Here is an 18,508-nt window from a genome sequence, read left to right as displayed (position 1 = left end):
AAGGTTTTTTTTTTTTGTTATTGTTACTAGGGCTTGAATTTAGGGTACTTTACTATTAAGCTACAACACTAGACCTTTTTAATTTTATTTTGAGTCAGGGTCTCATTAAATTGCTTAGGGCCCTCACAAATTTGCAATGTTTGATTTAGCCTCCTGAGTCACTGGAGTTATAGGTGTATGCCACCAAGACCAGCACAGGTTAGTTATTGTTTAAAACAATCTATCTCAACCCAATACTGGCTTTTCCAAATGATAGGCACACTCAGACTGATAGGGTTTCTTTGTTACATAAAAGGTATGCTGAAGTAGATGTTCCCGCAACTATGCTCATTTTTCTCTAAGAGAGTCTTGTTTTAAGCCCAGGTTGTGATGTGTGTAGTGAAAATTTAGCCTTATCCAAGAGAGTCTGGCCTTTGTCCTCAGCTACTAGGAGTAGTCCCATGGAATGTCTTGCTTTATGGGGTGTGTTTGCAAGGGGGATTTGGACACTTGAAGTCTAATAATGTGATTATTGTTGGAGATTTGAGACACCTCTGTCAGTTCATTCTAGAGTCAAAATTATTAACTGGAGATAATTATGCTATCTGATATGTAATCTGATTCTCAATACCGATCTAATTTTCTCAAAATTTCTTGGTAATTTGCATGCTTTTAATGAGATTAAACTCTTGATTTTGTTTAAACTTAAAAAAGTGAGTTTGAGATTTATGAAGCTTCAGAGTTTTAAGAGGGGAGTAGCCAACTTTCCTTATGCTTCTGCTCCATTAATATTAACGAGTCCTCAGAGATTAGCATTACATGAACCAATTTAGCTAATTATGAGCTCTGCCTCTTGAGCTCTCAGACCCACCCATACAACTATAAACAATTGGCCTATGTCCTGCAGCTTCTTGGTCCCAGTCCAGTTGGTTCTGTGTGTCTCCTCTTTCCAGAGTCATTGTTTACATTGTAGGTCCATGCCTGAGTCTGTCCTCCTGCCAATTCTGAGGACGGAGCCTGATTCCTCACCACTTACCAGGCAGAGGAGAGGCAATGGATCCTCACTCCTTGGTCATGCCCCAGCATAGTGGCAGCACTGACTGGTGAGTGTGGTGGAAGAAACTAGATGCAGAAGGGGCTCAGAGAGCATCAGTTCCTCATTACCCAGACAAGAAGTTGGAGTATCCAGAAAGGAGGTCCCCCAAATACAAAGTTTTGGCTCAGAGGCCTATGAAATAAAAAATTAAATTAAAAATTAATTGACATAATAATTTTATATATGTTTATGGAGCACAGTGTGATAATTTGATACATGTATATAATATTTCATGATCAAATCAGGATAATTAGCATTTATATCTCCTTAAACATTTCTTATTTCTTTGTGTTGGGAACATTAAAATGCCTCTCTTCTAGTTCTTTATAAAATATATAATAAATTATTGTAAACTTTGCCTACCCTTCTGTGCTATAGAACACTAAAATTTATTCCTCCTAGCTAACTGTATTTTAGTACCTGTTATCCAGTCTCTCTCTTTACCACCTCTCCCTACCCTTCCCACCCTCTGTGACCACTATTCTAGTTTATAGTCTTGGTTCTGGTCAGGATCCAAGACTGAGAGGAGTTCTGTTCTCTTTTCATACTAGTTCTAGCTCTGGTGGGTATCTCTCTCATTATCACAAGAAATGGATCTCTCTAAACGGTCTCTTATGTGCTCTAAAATGATCATGAAGGTCAGGATGAAGATAAGAACAAAGATGACCATAATGATGATGTCATGAATCTTTATTAAACTTTCCCAAGTGCCTGACTTTATATAGTTTATTTAATTTCATCTACAATGATCACTCCCAGGTAAAAAACATTATTGTTTTACTTGAAAGGAATAGAACTTTCTATTTGAATTCTCTTGGGCTCCAGTGCCTGAGACCTGAGAGACTTGTCTTCTGTACCATATAACAACAATAGGGCATGAAAACTGTGTAGGATTGTACTTTATGAATAAGCCTGGAATAAATTCCAATGATGATCCAAATTCTGTTTACAAAATAATGAACAAATATTTATTAAGTTTAGGCACTGTACATCTCTAGAGTTTAGTATTATTCTCCCCATTTCCAGATAAGGAAAGCTAGTACAGAGAAGGGAAGAGTTCTTTATGTACTACAGTGTGAGTGTTAGAAAAAGAAATTGAACTCAGACCGTGGCCTATTGACTGTATTTTCAGGACTTTGTTTCCTCATGAGAGCCAAATTAGAGTTTTTCTTGTAAAACCTCCTCGAGCACAGATGAACAAACCAAGGCAGAAGCATTGATTCTTTCTCTTGCAATTCAGTGAGTTCATCTGAGAAGTGGCAGCATGAACTGTGGTTTATAGAGGCATTTCTGACATAAGTATGTAATTTTTAAAATTAATAACAATGCACTTTTATAACCAAGTTTGGACATCTGAGACATGGAAATATTATTTCCTATATAAGATGAGAATTTTCACATGGAACTCTCAGAGAGTGATTATATTAGACAGACTTCAAGAATATTTTTTATTTGATATCTTTTTTTGTTGTTGTATTGTTTTGGTATTGGGGATTGAACCCAGGGGTGCTTTTATTTTTATTTAGAAACAGGGTCTCACTAAGTTCCTTAGGGCCTCACTTGTTGAGGCTGGCTTTGAATTTGTGGTCCTCCTACCTCAGCCTTCTGAGTTACTGGGATTACAGGTGTGTGCCACTGAGATTTGCTTCATTTTGATATCTTAATAAAAGAAAGTATTTGATAGCACCTGATTTTTTCTATTGGAAAAACAAATGTAGGCATTAAATAGTAAAATTGAATAGACATCTTTTTTTATAACTCAAAACAGCTATCCTGCAGGCACACATCATATACAAATTCTCACTAGTGTGATAAGAGAAGTGGGAGAATTTTCATAGAATTGTTGTCATGAGAAATTAAAAAATAAAATCCAATCTTCAGGCAATGTTATGCATTGAAATGTTATATCTGAATATATGTACTTCACAGAAAGACTTTAATTCGGTATTTTATTAAAATGTTAGATGTAATATAGAGTAGTATATTGGTTTCCTATATTTTCAAGAGAATTACACATAAGCAAATCAATACTAATGTTAGAAAATCATGGATAAAATATACTTATCAAATTCCTGACAGTGTTTGCATTTTGGGGACAGATGTATAGAAGAATGGGATTATGCATGGATATAGAAAAACTCAGAGTTTATTGGTAATATTTCAGATCTTTTAAAATAGAAGTTCTGAGGCAAATATTGAATTGTTTATATTTTTAATATAGGTAGTAAGTCTTAATGATGATAATAACATATATACTATTAATAGAACATTTTCTAGTGTGTGGAAGTATTCTGAGACATTGATTCTTGGTCCTGGACCACTAAGAACCCTATATACAGAGATAATTATTTAATTCATTCTAAGCTATGGCAGAGCATCAGTATATTTTAAATACCCATAGGTAAATATAATGATCAATTAGTATTGATGACCACTGGTCTAAGCACTTTGTTTCATTTCACCCAATTTCTTAAACACACCACTGTAAGGTAAGTCCAGCTATGATTTTCATTTTACAGTGTGGAAACTCTCCAGGTATTACATTCACTTGTCTGACTTTTTTTTCCTTTTGTATTTTCTCTGAAATTAAATCATACTGTGATATGCCTTTGTGGCTCATTGATTTTGTTGTCAGTTCTCATCAGCCTTTTGGTCTCCCAGCTGCATAATTCAGCGGTGTTACAACTTACTTACTTCAGAGAAATGAGGACTACAGTTGCCCTCAGGGAGCTGGTGAAAGAGAACTGAAATTTCTGTATCAGGAAAGATTGAAGCGAACAGCTGTTAGTTAGGCATAAGAAGGCTATGTGTCAGGCCTAGGTTTGGTTCACCCATGGCCCTAAATTCCTCAACCATCAGCAAGGAGGTTGGATTTCATGAGGACACAACATTTCCAAATGCTTAAGATTAGAAATTCATTTAAACTTGATCCAATTACTTTGTACCCATATCTTAATATTCCTCTATACCCTCCAAACACATGATTATATTTTGTCAATGAAATAAAAGAAATCCCTTTAAGTATTTTAACCAAGCCATCACAAACTTAAAAGAGAGGGAGTGAGAGAACACAAAGAAGTATGAAATACCAGATGTTTCCTTGAGATTGCATAGGATTGATAAATTAATACTGAATAAAATGAGAATTATTATAAAATATTTCTTAAATGCTAATTATTATGTATTTAATGATTTGGGTATTATTATACACTGATGACATCTATGAGATTGGTGATGCTGTATGATTTGGTATATTTAACCAAAACATGTTTGTCAAAATTTGAAGTGTATCAGGCCAAGGTTAGATGTTATATTAGAGAAGAATTAAAAACATACATCCTACAGTTTTGAGTGAACACTTAATTCCATAAAGGAGCAAAGTCAGAAGGCCAAAAATGGATGAAAATCCATGACGATAACTGGCGCATAAAAATGCTTTATGATTATGAATATTTGGTTTTTAATTAGAATCCAGATACTTTGGTTTTAGCACTTATATATCTTATAAATATTATATAATGAGAGAATTTTTTGCATTATATTTGAATAAAATAGTTTTTACTTTCTTTTAATTAGAATGGTCTTTTTCTCAAAGGTGAAAGGATATTTATCTTTGTTTTTTTCTTAAAAGAATATTTTATCATAATTACATATTTATCTCTAATGATTTTGCTTTTAAAATATACTTCAGTTGAGTGTCTCTAAGATTGATGTGTATAGAAAAAGATGAATACCACAAAAATAAGTGATGACAGAGTTCTAAGATGTTTGGGAGTGTCATAACTAAGAAATATTGCTGAGGGTATATGGTCCTCAAACAAAAGAACTTTACTAGTGAATTGCTTTAATCCAAAATAATAGATAGTGCTGTGTACTGGTTTGCTTATTTACTTTTTTCAACCTATTTTTCCTTCTCAAAAGTTTTCTCTCCAATATAGAATCACAAAATGTAACACGTGTTTCAGAATTCCATCTCATGGGCCTCTCAGAGGATCCAGAACTGCAGCCCCTCCTCTTTGGACTGTTCCTGTCCATGTACCTGGTCACAGTGCTTGGGAACCTGCTCATTATCCTGGCTGTCAGCTCTGACCCCCACCTCCACACCCCCATGTACTTCTTCCTCGCCAACCTGTCCTTGGCTGATATCAGTTTCACCTCTACGACGGTCCCAAAAATGATTGTGGACATCCAAACACATAACAGAGTCATCTCCTATGCAGGCTGCCTGACTCAGATGTCTTTTTTTATGCTTTTTGGATGTTTGGATAGTCTGCTTCTAACTGTAATGGCCTATGACAGGTTTGTAGCCATTTGCCATCCACTACACTACCAGGTCATTATGCACCCTCGCCTTTGTGGCTCATTGGTTTTGTTGTCAGTTCTCATCAGCCTTTTGGTCTCCCAGCTGCATAATTCAACGGTGTTACAACTTACCTACTTCAAGAATGTGGAGATTTCTCATTTCTTCTGTGACCCTTCTCAGCTCCTCAACCTTGCCTGTTCTGATACATTTACCAATAACATAGTCATGTATTTTGTTGGTGCCATCTCTGGTTTTCTTCCTATCGCAGGGATCTTCTTCTCTTATTATAAAATAGTTTCCTCTATTCTGAGAGTTCCATCATTAGGTGGGAAATATAAAGCCTTCTCTACCTGTGGGTCTCACCTGTCAGTTGTTTGCTTATTTTATGGGACAGGCCTTGGGGTATATCTCAGTTCAGCTGTCTCACTTTCTCCTAGGATGGGTGCAGTGGCCTCAGTAGCATACACTGTAGTCACCCCTATGCTTAACCCTTTCATATACAGCCTTAGAAACAAGGACATCAAGAGGGCTATGTGGAGGCTTTTCAGAAAAATAGTCTAGTCTCAGGATTTGTGTTATCTATTTGCAGTGCTGGTCTGCAAAAGCAACAAAACTAAACATCTAGGCCTGCAAAACTCATCTCCTTCATCACGTCATTTTTAAGCTCTTGTGGTTTTCATTTCTCCTCCTATTTGATATCTAAATATTGCTTTTTTAAAAAAAACTGTCTTTAGTGAAACTGTGGGAGTTTCTGTATTCTTTGTACAGCTTACTCATGAATTTCTGAATTTTTTTATACTTATGCAACCTCTGTACTTTATTATTAATTATCCAAGAATCTCAGAAAGATGAGAAACTCTCTTTTTATATACTTAAAATTTCTTATAATAAATATATTTTCAGTAGCTTCTGTGTCTTTACCATATAAATTTTGCATTTATAAAAAATTTATTTGTGCAGGTTATCTATTAGGATGTGTATCGCTGGTCCTCCAGATTGCCTTTATGGGAAGCACTAAGGGATCTTTAAAAACATTGATGCCTGAGTCTCACCACTAGAGATTCTGATTTATTGAACTGGCATGTGGCTTGAGCTTGAGACTTTTTAAGATGTCCAAGGATTTTACTAAGAAATCTGCTGATAATCCTTTAGGATCTTCCTTGTACATGTTGAATTGCTTTTCCTTGATGCTGCCATGGTTTGAACTTTGTGACTTTTGATGATTTGAGTGTAATATATCATATTATGGGTGTCTTTGGATTTATCAGAGTTTATTTAGTGTTTGGATATGTATGTCTATTCTTCAAATTTGAGAAATTTAAAATTTCAATCATTATTTTAAAAAGTTGAATCTCTATCTCTTCCACCCTATTCCCTTTCTGAAATTCCCCTAATGCAAAAAATTCAGCTTAATAGTTTCCCATTAAATCCTTAGGATCTATTCACTTTTATTTGTTCCTTTTTATTTTGCTTCACTGATTCAATAATTTCAAATAATGAGTTCCTAAGTTTATTGATTATGTCCCTCTGGTTGATTGAGTCTATTATGACACTATCAAATATTTCATTTTACTTATTGAATCTCCAACTCCAAAATTTTTGTTGCTTTTTAATAATTTATAGGTATTTGCGAATATTCTCATTTTGTTCATGTATTGCTTCCCCAATTTTGTTGTCTGTGTTCTTTTTTAGCTTACTGACTATCCTTCAGGTGGATGTTTTCTATTTTTTTGTCAGATAAATCATAGATCTAATTTCTTTAAAGAATATTTCACAGTAAGTTTATGAATATTTAATTTATTTCTCTGGTTGGGCCATGTTTCCATATTTTTTTTGCATGCCTTGTTCTCCTTGTTGAGTTTTTTGCTTTTGAGAAAATAGCTTCTTCTCACAGTTTTTATGGATTGATTTCATGTAGTGGAAGACTTTCACCACAGACTGATAGAAATTTTAGGACTGGGGATGTAGCTCAGTAATAGAGCATTTGCCCAGCATATGGGAGGACCTGGATTTAATCCCCAGAGGCTCTCCCCGTACCATTGCCCTGCCAATAAAAATGCCTAGAAATTCTCAAACGTTTTCAGAAAATGAATTTTCTCTGAGCTTGTTTGTGTAATTTTCACCATTAAAGAGGTTTGCCTTTGTTCTCAGAGCCCATGGTCTCTTGTCCCACCTGTCATCTGTTTGTGGTACTACAGTCTCTCTGGTAATGTATGAGCCTTAACATTTTTCTGTGTATCTTTCTCTATAGTGCTCTAAGTCAGGCAAGGCATAAGCCTACTAGAAAGATACATCTTTACATGAATATTCCACCTTCTTATTCTTGTTTCAATTCAGAACTTGGGAATTTTCTCCTGATTGTGCCATGCTGCTTTTGGGAGGGTGTAGGTCCTTGATGGCAAATACAGCAACATTTCTTGTCCATTTTTATTCACCTCTTCCTGACTTTGTGTTTGCATGATGTGCTAATATCTCTTAATTAGTTCTTGGAGTTCTCACAAAGGCAACTTGGTCCATATGTATTGTTAATTTAGTGTCTCTGTGGAGGAATTAAGGTTTGGCACTTACTAATTCATTGATGTTTCTATGGCTAAAAGTTTATTTCATTAAATGGCACCTGAAAATGAGCACTTTGTGATGTAGTGGGGCTTTTATTCTGGTGGTGGCCTTCTTCCTAGGATGGGAGAAAGTGCAGGTGATTAACAGGTGAGCGGCCTTTAATGCTTGTTTTCTGCTTTTCTAATCAGGAGAAAATAATTATTTAAGACAGTCCATATCTGCTAAACAGGCCCTGTCTGCTGATGTTTTTGCTAATCAGTGCTTCTTGAAATGTACTGCTTCTGGGTTCATTTAATTTCTTTCCCAGTGTGTCGTGTGTGTGTGTGTGTGTGTGTGTGTGTTTAATTCTGAAAGGTGTAAGACCCTACAAAAATTATAGTATAAAATATTTTCACAGCTCAGATTTATGGACATCCTTTTAAAATAAACTCTGACTCAAAAAATGTCAGGGTTGTGAAATATAAAGGCTGAAGAACTGTCCCAGACTGAAGTTCAACGAGTCATGATAAATAAATGCAACATGTGCAGTTCAACTGGATCCTAGAGTAGAAGAAATAAATAAATTATTTAAAATAAAAAGAAAGACTTCGTTTTCTGAGAACACCCATAAAAAGGCAGAAGAAAAAAATTCTGGAGTGAAATGAGCAATTACTTCATAAGCAAAAATAAGAATCTATGAGAAATTTTGTTGAATTTGAACACAGAATGATTGCAGTGTATTGAGACATCATTGGAGGAATCCTGCTAGTAGGAGAGAAACTAGGGTCATTTTTCCCATACTACATGGAAAGGTGCTACATGGTGGTATCTGCTGAGATATAAAATACAGAGCTACTTCTTCCCATGTGACAGGAAAGTTTGCATGAGAACATAGTGATTTGATGGGTTGTGTAACTTGCTGGAAAGAAGAAGGATAGATCCATAATCTTGTGGTGCCTACAGAACAACATCAAGAGCACTCTTGATCACACAGCATGCTTAAGACAATACAACAGTAAATATCAACCTGTTCTTTCAGCTTTTCAGAATGCTGGTTCCGGTTCAGTGGAAATCACACCTCTGTCTCTTTCCAGAGTCATCTGTATCAGGAGGCCCCTTCCTGACTCTGGGGAATGACTCCTGTCATTCATGAGAAAAGATCCTCAGTTCTCACTGCTCTTCAGATGTAAAGAGGGAATGAATTTCAGTAGCCCTATTAGCAAGTCCACCCCATTAAGAAGGAAGTGAGTGAGTGTTGGGAGGCACACAGAGATGCTGGAGATACTATTGGGAACATTGCTTTCTCAAATTGAGGATCAGCAAGGTCATTGGAATGGCTATACTGAAGGGGTCTAAAATGCAAAGTTTTTGCTCAGAGACCTATGAAATTTATTCTGTGTTCATAGAGAGAATTTAAGAAATGTCTCTGAGAATTCTTCTTTAACCTAAGCAGTTTAAAGCATAAACTGAATGTCATTTATCTAGATATCCAAAGTCTTGTACAGTAGGGCAGAGATAGGCACACTTTTACCTTATATAACATCAAGCAAATTATCCACTGTTTCAGAGGAGAAACTTAAGATATTTTTACATTCATATTCAATGTGGTACTTCTTCCCAGGACCACTAGACCTTCCATAGATTAATTTCTCAACTCTTTTTTTTCTGGTACCAGGGATTGAACCCAGAGATGCTTAATCACTGAGCTACATCCCCAGCCCTTTTTATTTGGAGATAGGTTCTGGCTACATTGCTAGGGCCTCACTAAATTGCTGGGATATCCTTAAACTTGTGATTTTGCCTTAGCCTCCATTTTTGCTGGGATTATAGGTGTGTGCCCTGTTCTCTAATTTCTCAACTTTTGAGAGAAATGTATGGTTTAAAATTATGAATAGTGGATGTCTCCGGAAGATGTGACAGCTTCTGGGCTGCTTCCTGCCTTCTTTTCTCCCTACTCAGCTTTCCACACTGGGCATTTGAGGTGCTGCCTCCACTGCCCTCACCACTACAACCATGATCTCCTTAACAGACACCCAGAAAATTGAAATGGGATTAACAGTTTTTCCTGTTGTTTGGAATGATTATCTTTTTTTTGACAAAGTACTACTGGCCTTTGGAAATGTTTTGTTTGTGACTGGCTAGGCTTTTATAATCAGTTTAGAAAGCACATTCAGATTCTTTTCCCAAAAACATAAAATGAAAGCTACAGGATTTTTCCTAGGTGGTATATTTGTAGTTCTTATTGGTTGGCCTTTGAGAGGCAGGATATTTGAAAATTACGGATTTTTTAACTTGTTCAGGGGCTTCTTTTCTGTGTGGTTGGCTTTATTAGAAGAATGCCTATTCTTGGATTCCTCTTAAATTTACCTGGAATTAGATCATGTATAGATAAAGTTGGAAAAAGCAACAATATTGTTTAACAACAAGAGAATTTGAAGACTCATTTAAAATGTTGTATTGTTTATAAAATTCTTTGAAGAACATTCAGTACAAAATTAAATTACATCAAATAACTTGTAATGTTCTTTACAGAAGCTTAAAACATGTAGCCTACAAAGACCAACAGCAATTAGTAAAGAAGCAATGAAAACAGGCTTCTAATCAAGTGATCTCAGAAGGCAGCAAGCAAACTAAGGGAGACAAAATCCATGTTATGAAGCATATTGAAACTCTAGAAGGCTATTTTTATTATCTTTCCACAATGTGCAGAACACAGCCATTCTTAGAGAACTGTGGTGTCGGTTACTTTTGTTTTTACTACTATTATTATTGTTTTGAGGGCTCAGGAGCACCCACAGGCATTTGCTTTTTAGAAATGTCCACCGTGATGGCAACTCTATTTCCAGTTGTGCTGTATCTCTGAAAGTAATGCATGAGTAGGGTTGGATTATGTCATTTTAATGTATTAAACCCAGTGAAAACCCAGTTCATGTATGAATCACTATGTTTTGTAAACATGGAGTTAAAATAAAACTTTTGTTGTTCTTCTGAAAAAAATATGAATAATGGGATCTATTCTCCTCTACCGATAGTATGTCCAATATTAACTCATAGAATAAAAGGTTGATTTATCAATTCTTTCCTTTCTAGAAAAAAAGTCTCCAAGTGTATGAAAGTATATGGTCAGAGAACTCTCAAGTGAATATCCAATATAGAATGAAAAAAGTTTTAGTGTTTCTTTTTTGTTCAAGGATATTGATTATGGGAGGGGGAAGTGAAAATAAGCATTTTGGTATGCAAATATAACTATCTTTGGTGTTTATTTGTCATGTGTTGTAAATTCATCCTTGTCTATAACCCTAGTATTTTATCCCTCCATCTAATATGAAATGACTTTGGTTTAGTAATACATTGTGTACAGACCAGGTATTCTAAATGTCTGAATATACTCAGCTTCTTCCTCTCATATCTATCTCTATATATCTGCCATTTGGGATCCCCTCAAAATAATTTATTTATTTCTTCTATATTTTATCAATGTACAGCTAAACAGCATACTTTGTCCTATATCCATTATGTATGCATTAAACTTTTCTTTGTATCAAACCCAATGTTCTGATAGAAGATGAGGTGGGGAGGGGCTAAGATACTCCCAATGACCTTACCTCCTTGTTCTTATGCCCTTGTGTGACTTCCATGATGTATGGCATGAACCTAGTGACTCCCTTTCAGCAATGAGAACATGGAAGAAGTGATGGGGTGTCACTTCTGGGAATAGAAAGTAAAGCATCAGGCTTTCTACTGTGGAAAACACAAGGAGTTTTCCTAAAAAAATTAAAAATAGAACCACCATATTATTTTGCAATACATTTGCTGTGTATGTACCCAAAGGAAATGAAATACATCTGTTGAAGAGACATCTGAACTCCCATTGTTACTGAAGCACAATTCATACTAGCCAAGGAATGGAAATAACCTAACTGTCCATCAATGGATGAATGGATGGATACAAAAAATGTTGGACATACACCAATGAATGTTATTCAGCCATAAAAGGATGCCATTCTACCATTTGAGACAAAATGGATTGAAGGGGAAGACATTAAATAAGCCAGACTCTGAAGACAAGCACCACCTGATATCATTTAGAAAGGTGGTCTCAGAAGTTGATAGTTAGCATGATACTTATCAGAGGCCATGAAGATTAGGAGGGAGTGATGGGGAAGGATTAATTTTAGTTTTCTAGTTTGAGAGTAGCAAATAAAATATATACTGTAATTTTTTAAAGTTATAGGAAAGAATTTTAAATGTTTTCACCATAAAGAAATGACAGATGATTGAAGAAATATAATCATTATGATTTGACATTACATAATGTATACCTGATTCCAAATATTACATGTCATGTTAAATATGTACAATTATTATGTATTGGTTAAAAAGAGAAATCAATATTAAAATATAGTTTCCTCCTGCTGCTCCTATAGTATTTGTTTATTTATTTAATTTTATTAATTTTTTTTTTGGTATATCTAGATCAACAGGTATCTTTATTTGTTTTATGTGGTGCTAAGGATCAAATACATGCTAGGCAAGCACTCTGCCACTGAACTACAGCCCAAGCCCTGCTCCTGGAGTATTTAAATATAGTATATTATCAAAAACCTATGTAACCATCAGTGGTTTTATAATGTATCAATATATTTTCACTAGAGAAAAAAGAACCAAGATTCAGGAGGACTAGTAAATAACCCATATATCTTCAGTACGTAAAGTACCAAACCAAGCAAAGGGAAAAATAAATTGAAATATGAATTTCTCCTTAGAGACATATAGGAATGGAAATAGTGTGAGATTCTTGAAACAAGAAATCTAATTCTCCACATATTTTCAGATTAATACAATGAGTTGACAGATACCAAATCCCATATTTGATTGTTATAGTGAAGAAAAAGTAGCCTTAGTTTTACATAAAGATCCAACACCTTGGAAGTCAGACCAAGTACTTTTACTTTTCTATTTTTCTGTTTCCTTTAATATTAAAAAGTCCTCAGAGATTGAATTATTGTGCACCTATTGGCTAATTAGGCACTTTGTGCATTGAGCCTCCAAGGTTGCACAGCTGAACTAATTAGCCTATGCTTCTAGCCCTTTACTTTGCCAGTGTAGTGGCTCCACAGCATTGTCTACTGTCTCCATTGGCATCTTCATAAATTTGAGCCATTTTTCAAGTCCTGAGGACAGAGCCTGAGGTTTCATCCCACACTAAGCAGGAGAGGAGCACTGAATCCATACTCCTTGGTAATGCCCGAGCAGAAATGCAGTACTGCCCAGTAAGTTCTGTGGGAGATGGTAAAAAGAGGAGGAACTGTCAGCATCATTGTTTCCTCAACACTGGGGCAACCATGTCAGTTGGGATGATATCAATATGCAAAGTTTCAGCTTAGAGGACTAAGTTTATATTTTGGTTCTGGGATGGGGTCCAGGAATTCTCAAAGTTCTGTTTTTCTCCTACACTAATTCTAGCTCCTGTAGGCCTCTCCCTCATGGTACTAGTCAATGAATCTTGCCTTCATGGGAAGGCTTAACATGAAATTCTTTTAACTAGGTGAAGAAGGCTGAGTTTCAAACCTGATGGAGACGTATCTTGAGATGATAAATTCTTTATTTGTAAATAATAGGATTTATGATAAAAGAACTGATATTACCAGGACACTATGGAATACAAATAAACAAAGCAAAACCAAATAACAACAACAACATAAAAATAAAGAGCAAAACCTACAAACAAAAAACCCTGCCAAAATAGAAAATAGGAAAAGTGTTCTTATGTATAAGATGTTTCCTTATATTTGTATGGGGTTGATACAGATAACACTTTATAAAACAAAACATTTCAGAAGTGTTTTTTAAAGTCATTATTGTTGAATTATTGACAGATGCACTGTACGCTAGTGTGTGATCAGTGATGCTTCATGATTATGTGCATATTCATCAAAATTTGAAGTCCACTGAAGCCAAGGTTAGGGTTATAAAATGATTTAAAAAAGATAATCTACATATTTGAATGAAACCCTCTTTCTGTGAAAGAATGAAATGTTAACATGAAAGAATTATGGAAATCCATGAATTTAACTGGCAAATAAAAGTGTGATTATGAACTTTGAACTTTATTTGAATTCCAATAACATGGTCTTAGCTCTCACAGAGTTTTTATAAATATTCTGCATCCAGGAAATTCATATCATTATCTTAGAATAAAATAATCTGTTTGTTTTTCAATTACCTTTAATTAGAATGATTTTTTTTTTCTCAATGAAGGAAGGGTATTTTTGTTTCCCATTTTTATTTATTTATTTATTTATTTATGTATTTATTTTTATTGGTTCTTTTTAGTTATAACAGTAGAATCCATTATGATATAATTATTTAAAGATGGATGGAATATAGCTTATTCTAATTAGGACCCCCTTCTTGTGGGTATACGTGATGGTGGATTCACTTAGGTATTTTCATATGTATACTATAGGAAAATTATGTTAGATTGATTGCACTGTCTTTCCTATTCCTGTCCCTCCTCCTTTCCCTTCATTCCTATTTGTCTAATCTATTAAACTTCTCTTCTTCTCCCCGACTTTATTGTGGTTTAGCTTCCACATATCAGCAAAAACATTCGACCTTTGGTTTTTGGGATTGGCTTATTTCACTTACATGATAGTTCCCAGATCTACCCATTTACTGGCAAATGTCATAAAGTCCTTCTCCTTATGGCTGAGTAATTTCTTTATCCATTCATCTGTTGAAGGGTACCTAGATTGGCTCCATATCTTAGCTATTGTGAACTGTGCTGCTGTAAACATCTTTTTTTTTTTTAATCTGAAAAGAGTTGGTTGTATTTTATGTAAAAATGAAGTGTTTGTGGAGTGGTGTACTCCTGTAATCCCAGTGACTTGGAGTCTGAAGCAGGAGAATTGTGAGTTCAAACCCAGCCTCAGCAACTTAGTGAGGCCCTACGCAACTCAGAGAGACCCTCTCTGTAATAAAAATAAAAATAAAAACCCCCAAAACAGCTGGGGATGTGACTCAGCGGTTAAACTTCTCTGGGTTCAATCCCTGGTATCACACACACACACACACACACACACACACACACACACACACACACCAAAAAACCCCCAGGATATGGGATTTATGGTCAAATGTGTATGGTCAAATGTGAGGTCTGTATAAGAGGTATAAGGTCTGTATATTGTATATTGCTTTGTCCAAAATATAGACACAATACTAGATGACATATTTGTTTAATTTTCTCTAACTTTTCATTTTCAAAAGCTGTCCAAACAACATAGAACTACAAAATCTAACACATGTCTCAGAATTTCATCTCATGGGCCTCTCAGATTATCTTGGACTGCAGCCCATTCTCCTTGGACTGTTCCTATCCATGTACTTAGTCACAGTACTTGGGAACCTGCTCATTATCCTGGCCATCAGCTCTGACTCCCACCTCCACACCCCCATGTACTTCTTCCTCTCCAACCTGTCCTTGGCTGACATCAGTTTCGTCTCCACCAGGGTCCCAAAGATGACTGTGAACATCCTAACTCACAGCAGAGCCATCTCTTATGTGGGCTGCCTGACTCTCAGATGTCTTTTGTGAACCTTTTTCGATGTATGGATGTTATGCTGCTGACTGTGATGGCCTATGATAGGTTTGTGGCCATCTGTCACCCCCTGCGCTATTCAGTCATTATGAACCCTCGCCTCTGTGCCCTCTTAGTTTTGGTGTCTTTTTTATTTAGCCTTTTAGTCTCCCAACTGCATAATTGATTGCCTTGTGATCTACCCACTTCAAAGTTGTAGAAATTTCCAATTTCTTCTGTGATCCTTCTCAAGTTCTTAATCTGGCCTGTTCTGACACTTTCACATAGTCATGTATTTTGTTGGTGCCATGTCTGTTTTTTCCTATCTCTGGAATTTTCTTCTCTTACTGTAAAATTATTTCTTCTATTATGAGAATCCCATCAACAGGTGGGAAGTACAGAGCCTTCTCCACCTGTGCATCTCACCTGTCAGTTGTTTGCTTATTTTATGGGACAGGCATTGGAGTGACCTTGGATCAGCTGTGTCACAGTCACCCAAAACAATACAATGGCCTCAATGATGTACACTCTTGTCAGCCCTATGCCGAACCCCTTCATCTGTAGCCTGAGGAACAAGGACATCAAAAGCTCACTGAGGAGGATCTGCAGCAGATCAGTCTAATCTCAGGACCTCTGACATCCATTTGGAATCTTATTTGGAAAATGCAACAAAGCCAAATATCTAGATCTGTAGATTCTACCTCCTTGGATATATAAATTTTTATAGTTTAATCACTAATTATCAAGTAGTTGCTACAATTGGTGGGAAACAGGAAGGGGAGATTTTAAAATGGGTACATTTTCAGTTTGTGAAGATGAAAAATTTCTGGAGATGGATGGTAGTGATGGTTGCATAACCATATGAGTGTAATTCATGCCACTGAACTGGATAGTTAACAGTGACTTAAATGATCATTTTTTTGTTCTGTATATTTGACAGTTTCAAACAATGACAATAAAAGGCATACTGGTATTTGAAAAAAAGAAATGAAAGAAATGAATAAATATTATGCATGAGCTTACTCATTAGTAGAGGAGTCCAAATTCTTTCATGGTCATTGATTCTCCTCCTCCTCCTCCTCCTCCTCCTCCTCCTCCTCCTCCTCTTCTTCTTCTTCTTCTTCTTCTTTTTCCTTCACTAATATTAGCAAGTGCTTAGTTATTAGGATAAATTAGTCCAAACTGGGTAAAGATGAACTCTGTGCATTGAGCCTCTAGGGGTATATAATATTCAATAATGAGTCTATGCTTTGGACTTTTGGTCTGATGGCTCCATTCCCATGAATTCCATGCCTGTGTCTTCTCCTCTCTTAGTTTTCTGCATTATGAAAGTCTTTTGTGACATTGATAATATCAATCCTGAGGATGGAGCCTGAACCTTCATTGGGCATCATACAGCCAAGGGACATGGTACCTGCAGTCCTTGAAACACAGAGTCACTGCTTAACCCAGTAAGTGCTGAGAGAGAGATTGAATAGAGGAGACAGCCAGGGGCAGATTGTTTATTAATCATCATCAGGACAAAAATGGCAGTTTGTGTGGTCAGGTGGCAGGATACAAATACATAAAATTTCAACTGTGAGGACTGCAACATTTATGTTGTGGTTGTCATGGAGTCCCAGAAATCTCATTCAAACTGTTTCTTTCCTTCCATACTGGTTCTTTCATTTCTGATTTTCAAGAACTGACACTTCACTTGCCACAGAGAAGGCATCAAACATAAAAATCTCTGTTAAACATTGAATATACCCTTCCTTGGTTCAAACAGTAGCCATAATCACTGTGGCTTCTGTGCACTGAGCACTTTCCTGACGGTCTATACTTTCCTCCCTTTCAGGAATATCCCATAGAGTTTGAGACACAGTGCCTGTGATCTCACTTAATTGTATTGGTAACATTCAGTTATTCAAGAACCATTGCAGAAATCTACATGGGATATAAAAAAATCAAGCAGAAAGTGAAGGTGTCAGGTACATTTTATTTCTTGAACTGAGAGACATATTAGAGTTTCACATAATTCTGGCTCCAGTTCCTTTTTTGTGTGTGTGCTTTAAGCCTATTTATTTTATATATTTTTAAATTTATTTGTTCTAATTAGTTATACATAACAGTAGAATTTTGATACATCATACTTAAATGGAGTATAACTTCTAATTTGTCTGGTTGTACATGATATAGAGTTACACAGGTCATGTAATCATATATGCAGTGAGGGTAATAATGTCCAATTCATTCAACTATCATTACTACCCCCATGTCTCCTCCCTCCCTTCACTTCCCTTTGTTTAGTGCAAAATACCACTATTGTGCCCCCTGCACCTTATTGTGAATTAGCATTTTCATATCAGAGAAAACATTCAGCCTTTGGTTCTTTGGGATTGGCTTATTTTGCTTATCATGATATTCTCCAGTTCCATCCATTTACCTGCAAATGCCATAATTTCATTCTTCTTTAAGGCTCAGTAATATTCCATTGTATATATATACCACTTTTTCTTTATCAAGTCATCTGTTGAAGGGCATCTAGGTTGATTCATAGTTTAGATACTGTAGATGGAGCTGCTGTAAATGTTGATGTGGCTGCATTACTGTAGTATGCTGATTTTCAGTCCTTTGGGTATAAACTGAGGAGTGGGATAGCTGGGTCAAATGGTGGTTCCATTGCAAGTTTTCTGAGGAATCTCCATACTGCTTTCCAGAGTGGTTGGACCAATTTTCAGTCCCACCAACAATGTGGGAGTGTACATTTTTCCCCACGTTTTTCGCCAACATTTATTGTTTCTTGTATTCCTGATGATTGCCCTTCAGACTGGAGTGAGATGGAATCTCAGTGTAGTTTGATTTGCATTTCTCTAATTGCTAGAGATGTTGAACATTTTTCCATATATTTACTGATTGTATTTATTCTGTGAAGTGTCTGTTTATTTGTTCCAGTCCCTTTTTGACAATTGTATTCATCAATAAATTTGTTCTTTTCATAATGAATGTTTTATTATTTTATTTTATTAG

The 18,508-nt window shown here is 35.8% G+C and overlaps 1 protein-coding gene and 1 pseudogene across 1 annotated transcript; both read left to right on the top strand.

Moving 5' to 3' along the window:
- Window positions 1–5,050: 5,050 nt before the first annotated feature.
- On the top strand, window positions 5,051–10,841 carry LOC120891617 (olfactory receptor 7E178). Its single transcript, XM_078029039.1, has one exon. It carries the CDS (start codon window positions 5,052–5,054, stop codon window positions 5,937–5,939), a length of 888 nt encoding a protein of 295 aa, XP_077885165.1. The 5' UTR covers window position 5,051; the 3' UTR covers window positions 5,940–10,841.
- Window positions 9,930–12,332, top strand: LOC144369362 (vesicle transport protein GOT1B pseudogene; annotated as a pseudogene).
- Window positions 12,333–18,508: the final 6,176 nt, after the last annotated feature.

The sequence above is a fragment of the Ictidomys tridecemlineatus genome, chromosome 2 (assembly GCF_052094955.1).
Source record: "Ictidomys tridecemlineatus isolate mIctTri1 chromosome 2, mIctTri1.hap1, whole genome shotgun sequence".
Classification (NCBI taxonomy): domain Eukaryota; kingdom Metazoa; phylum Chordata; class Mammalia; order Rodentia; family Sciuridae; genus Ictidomys; species Ictidomys tridecemlineatus.
This window is presented reverse-complemented; position numbering and strand designations above follow the sequence as displayed.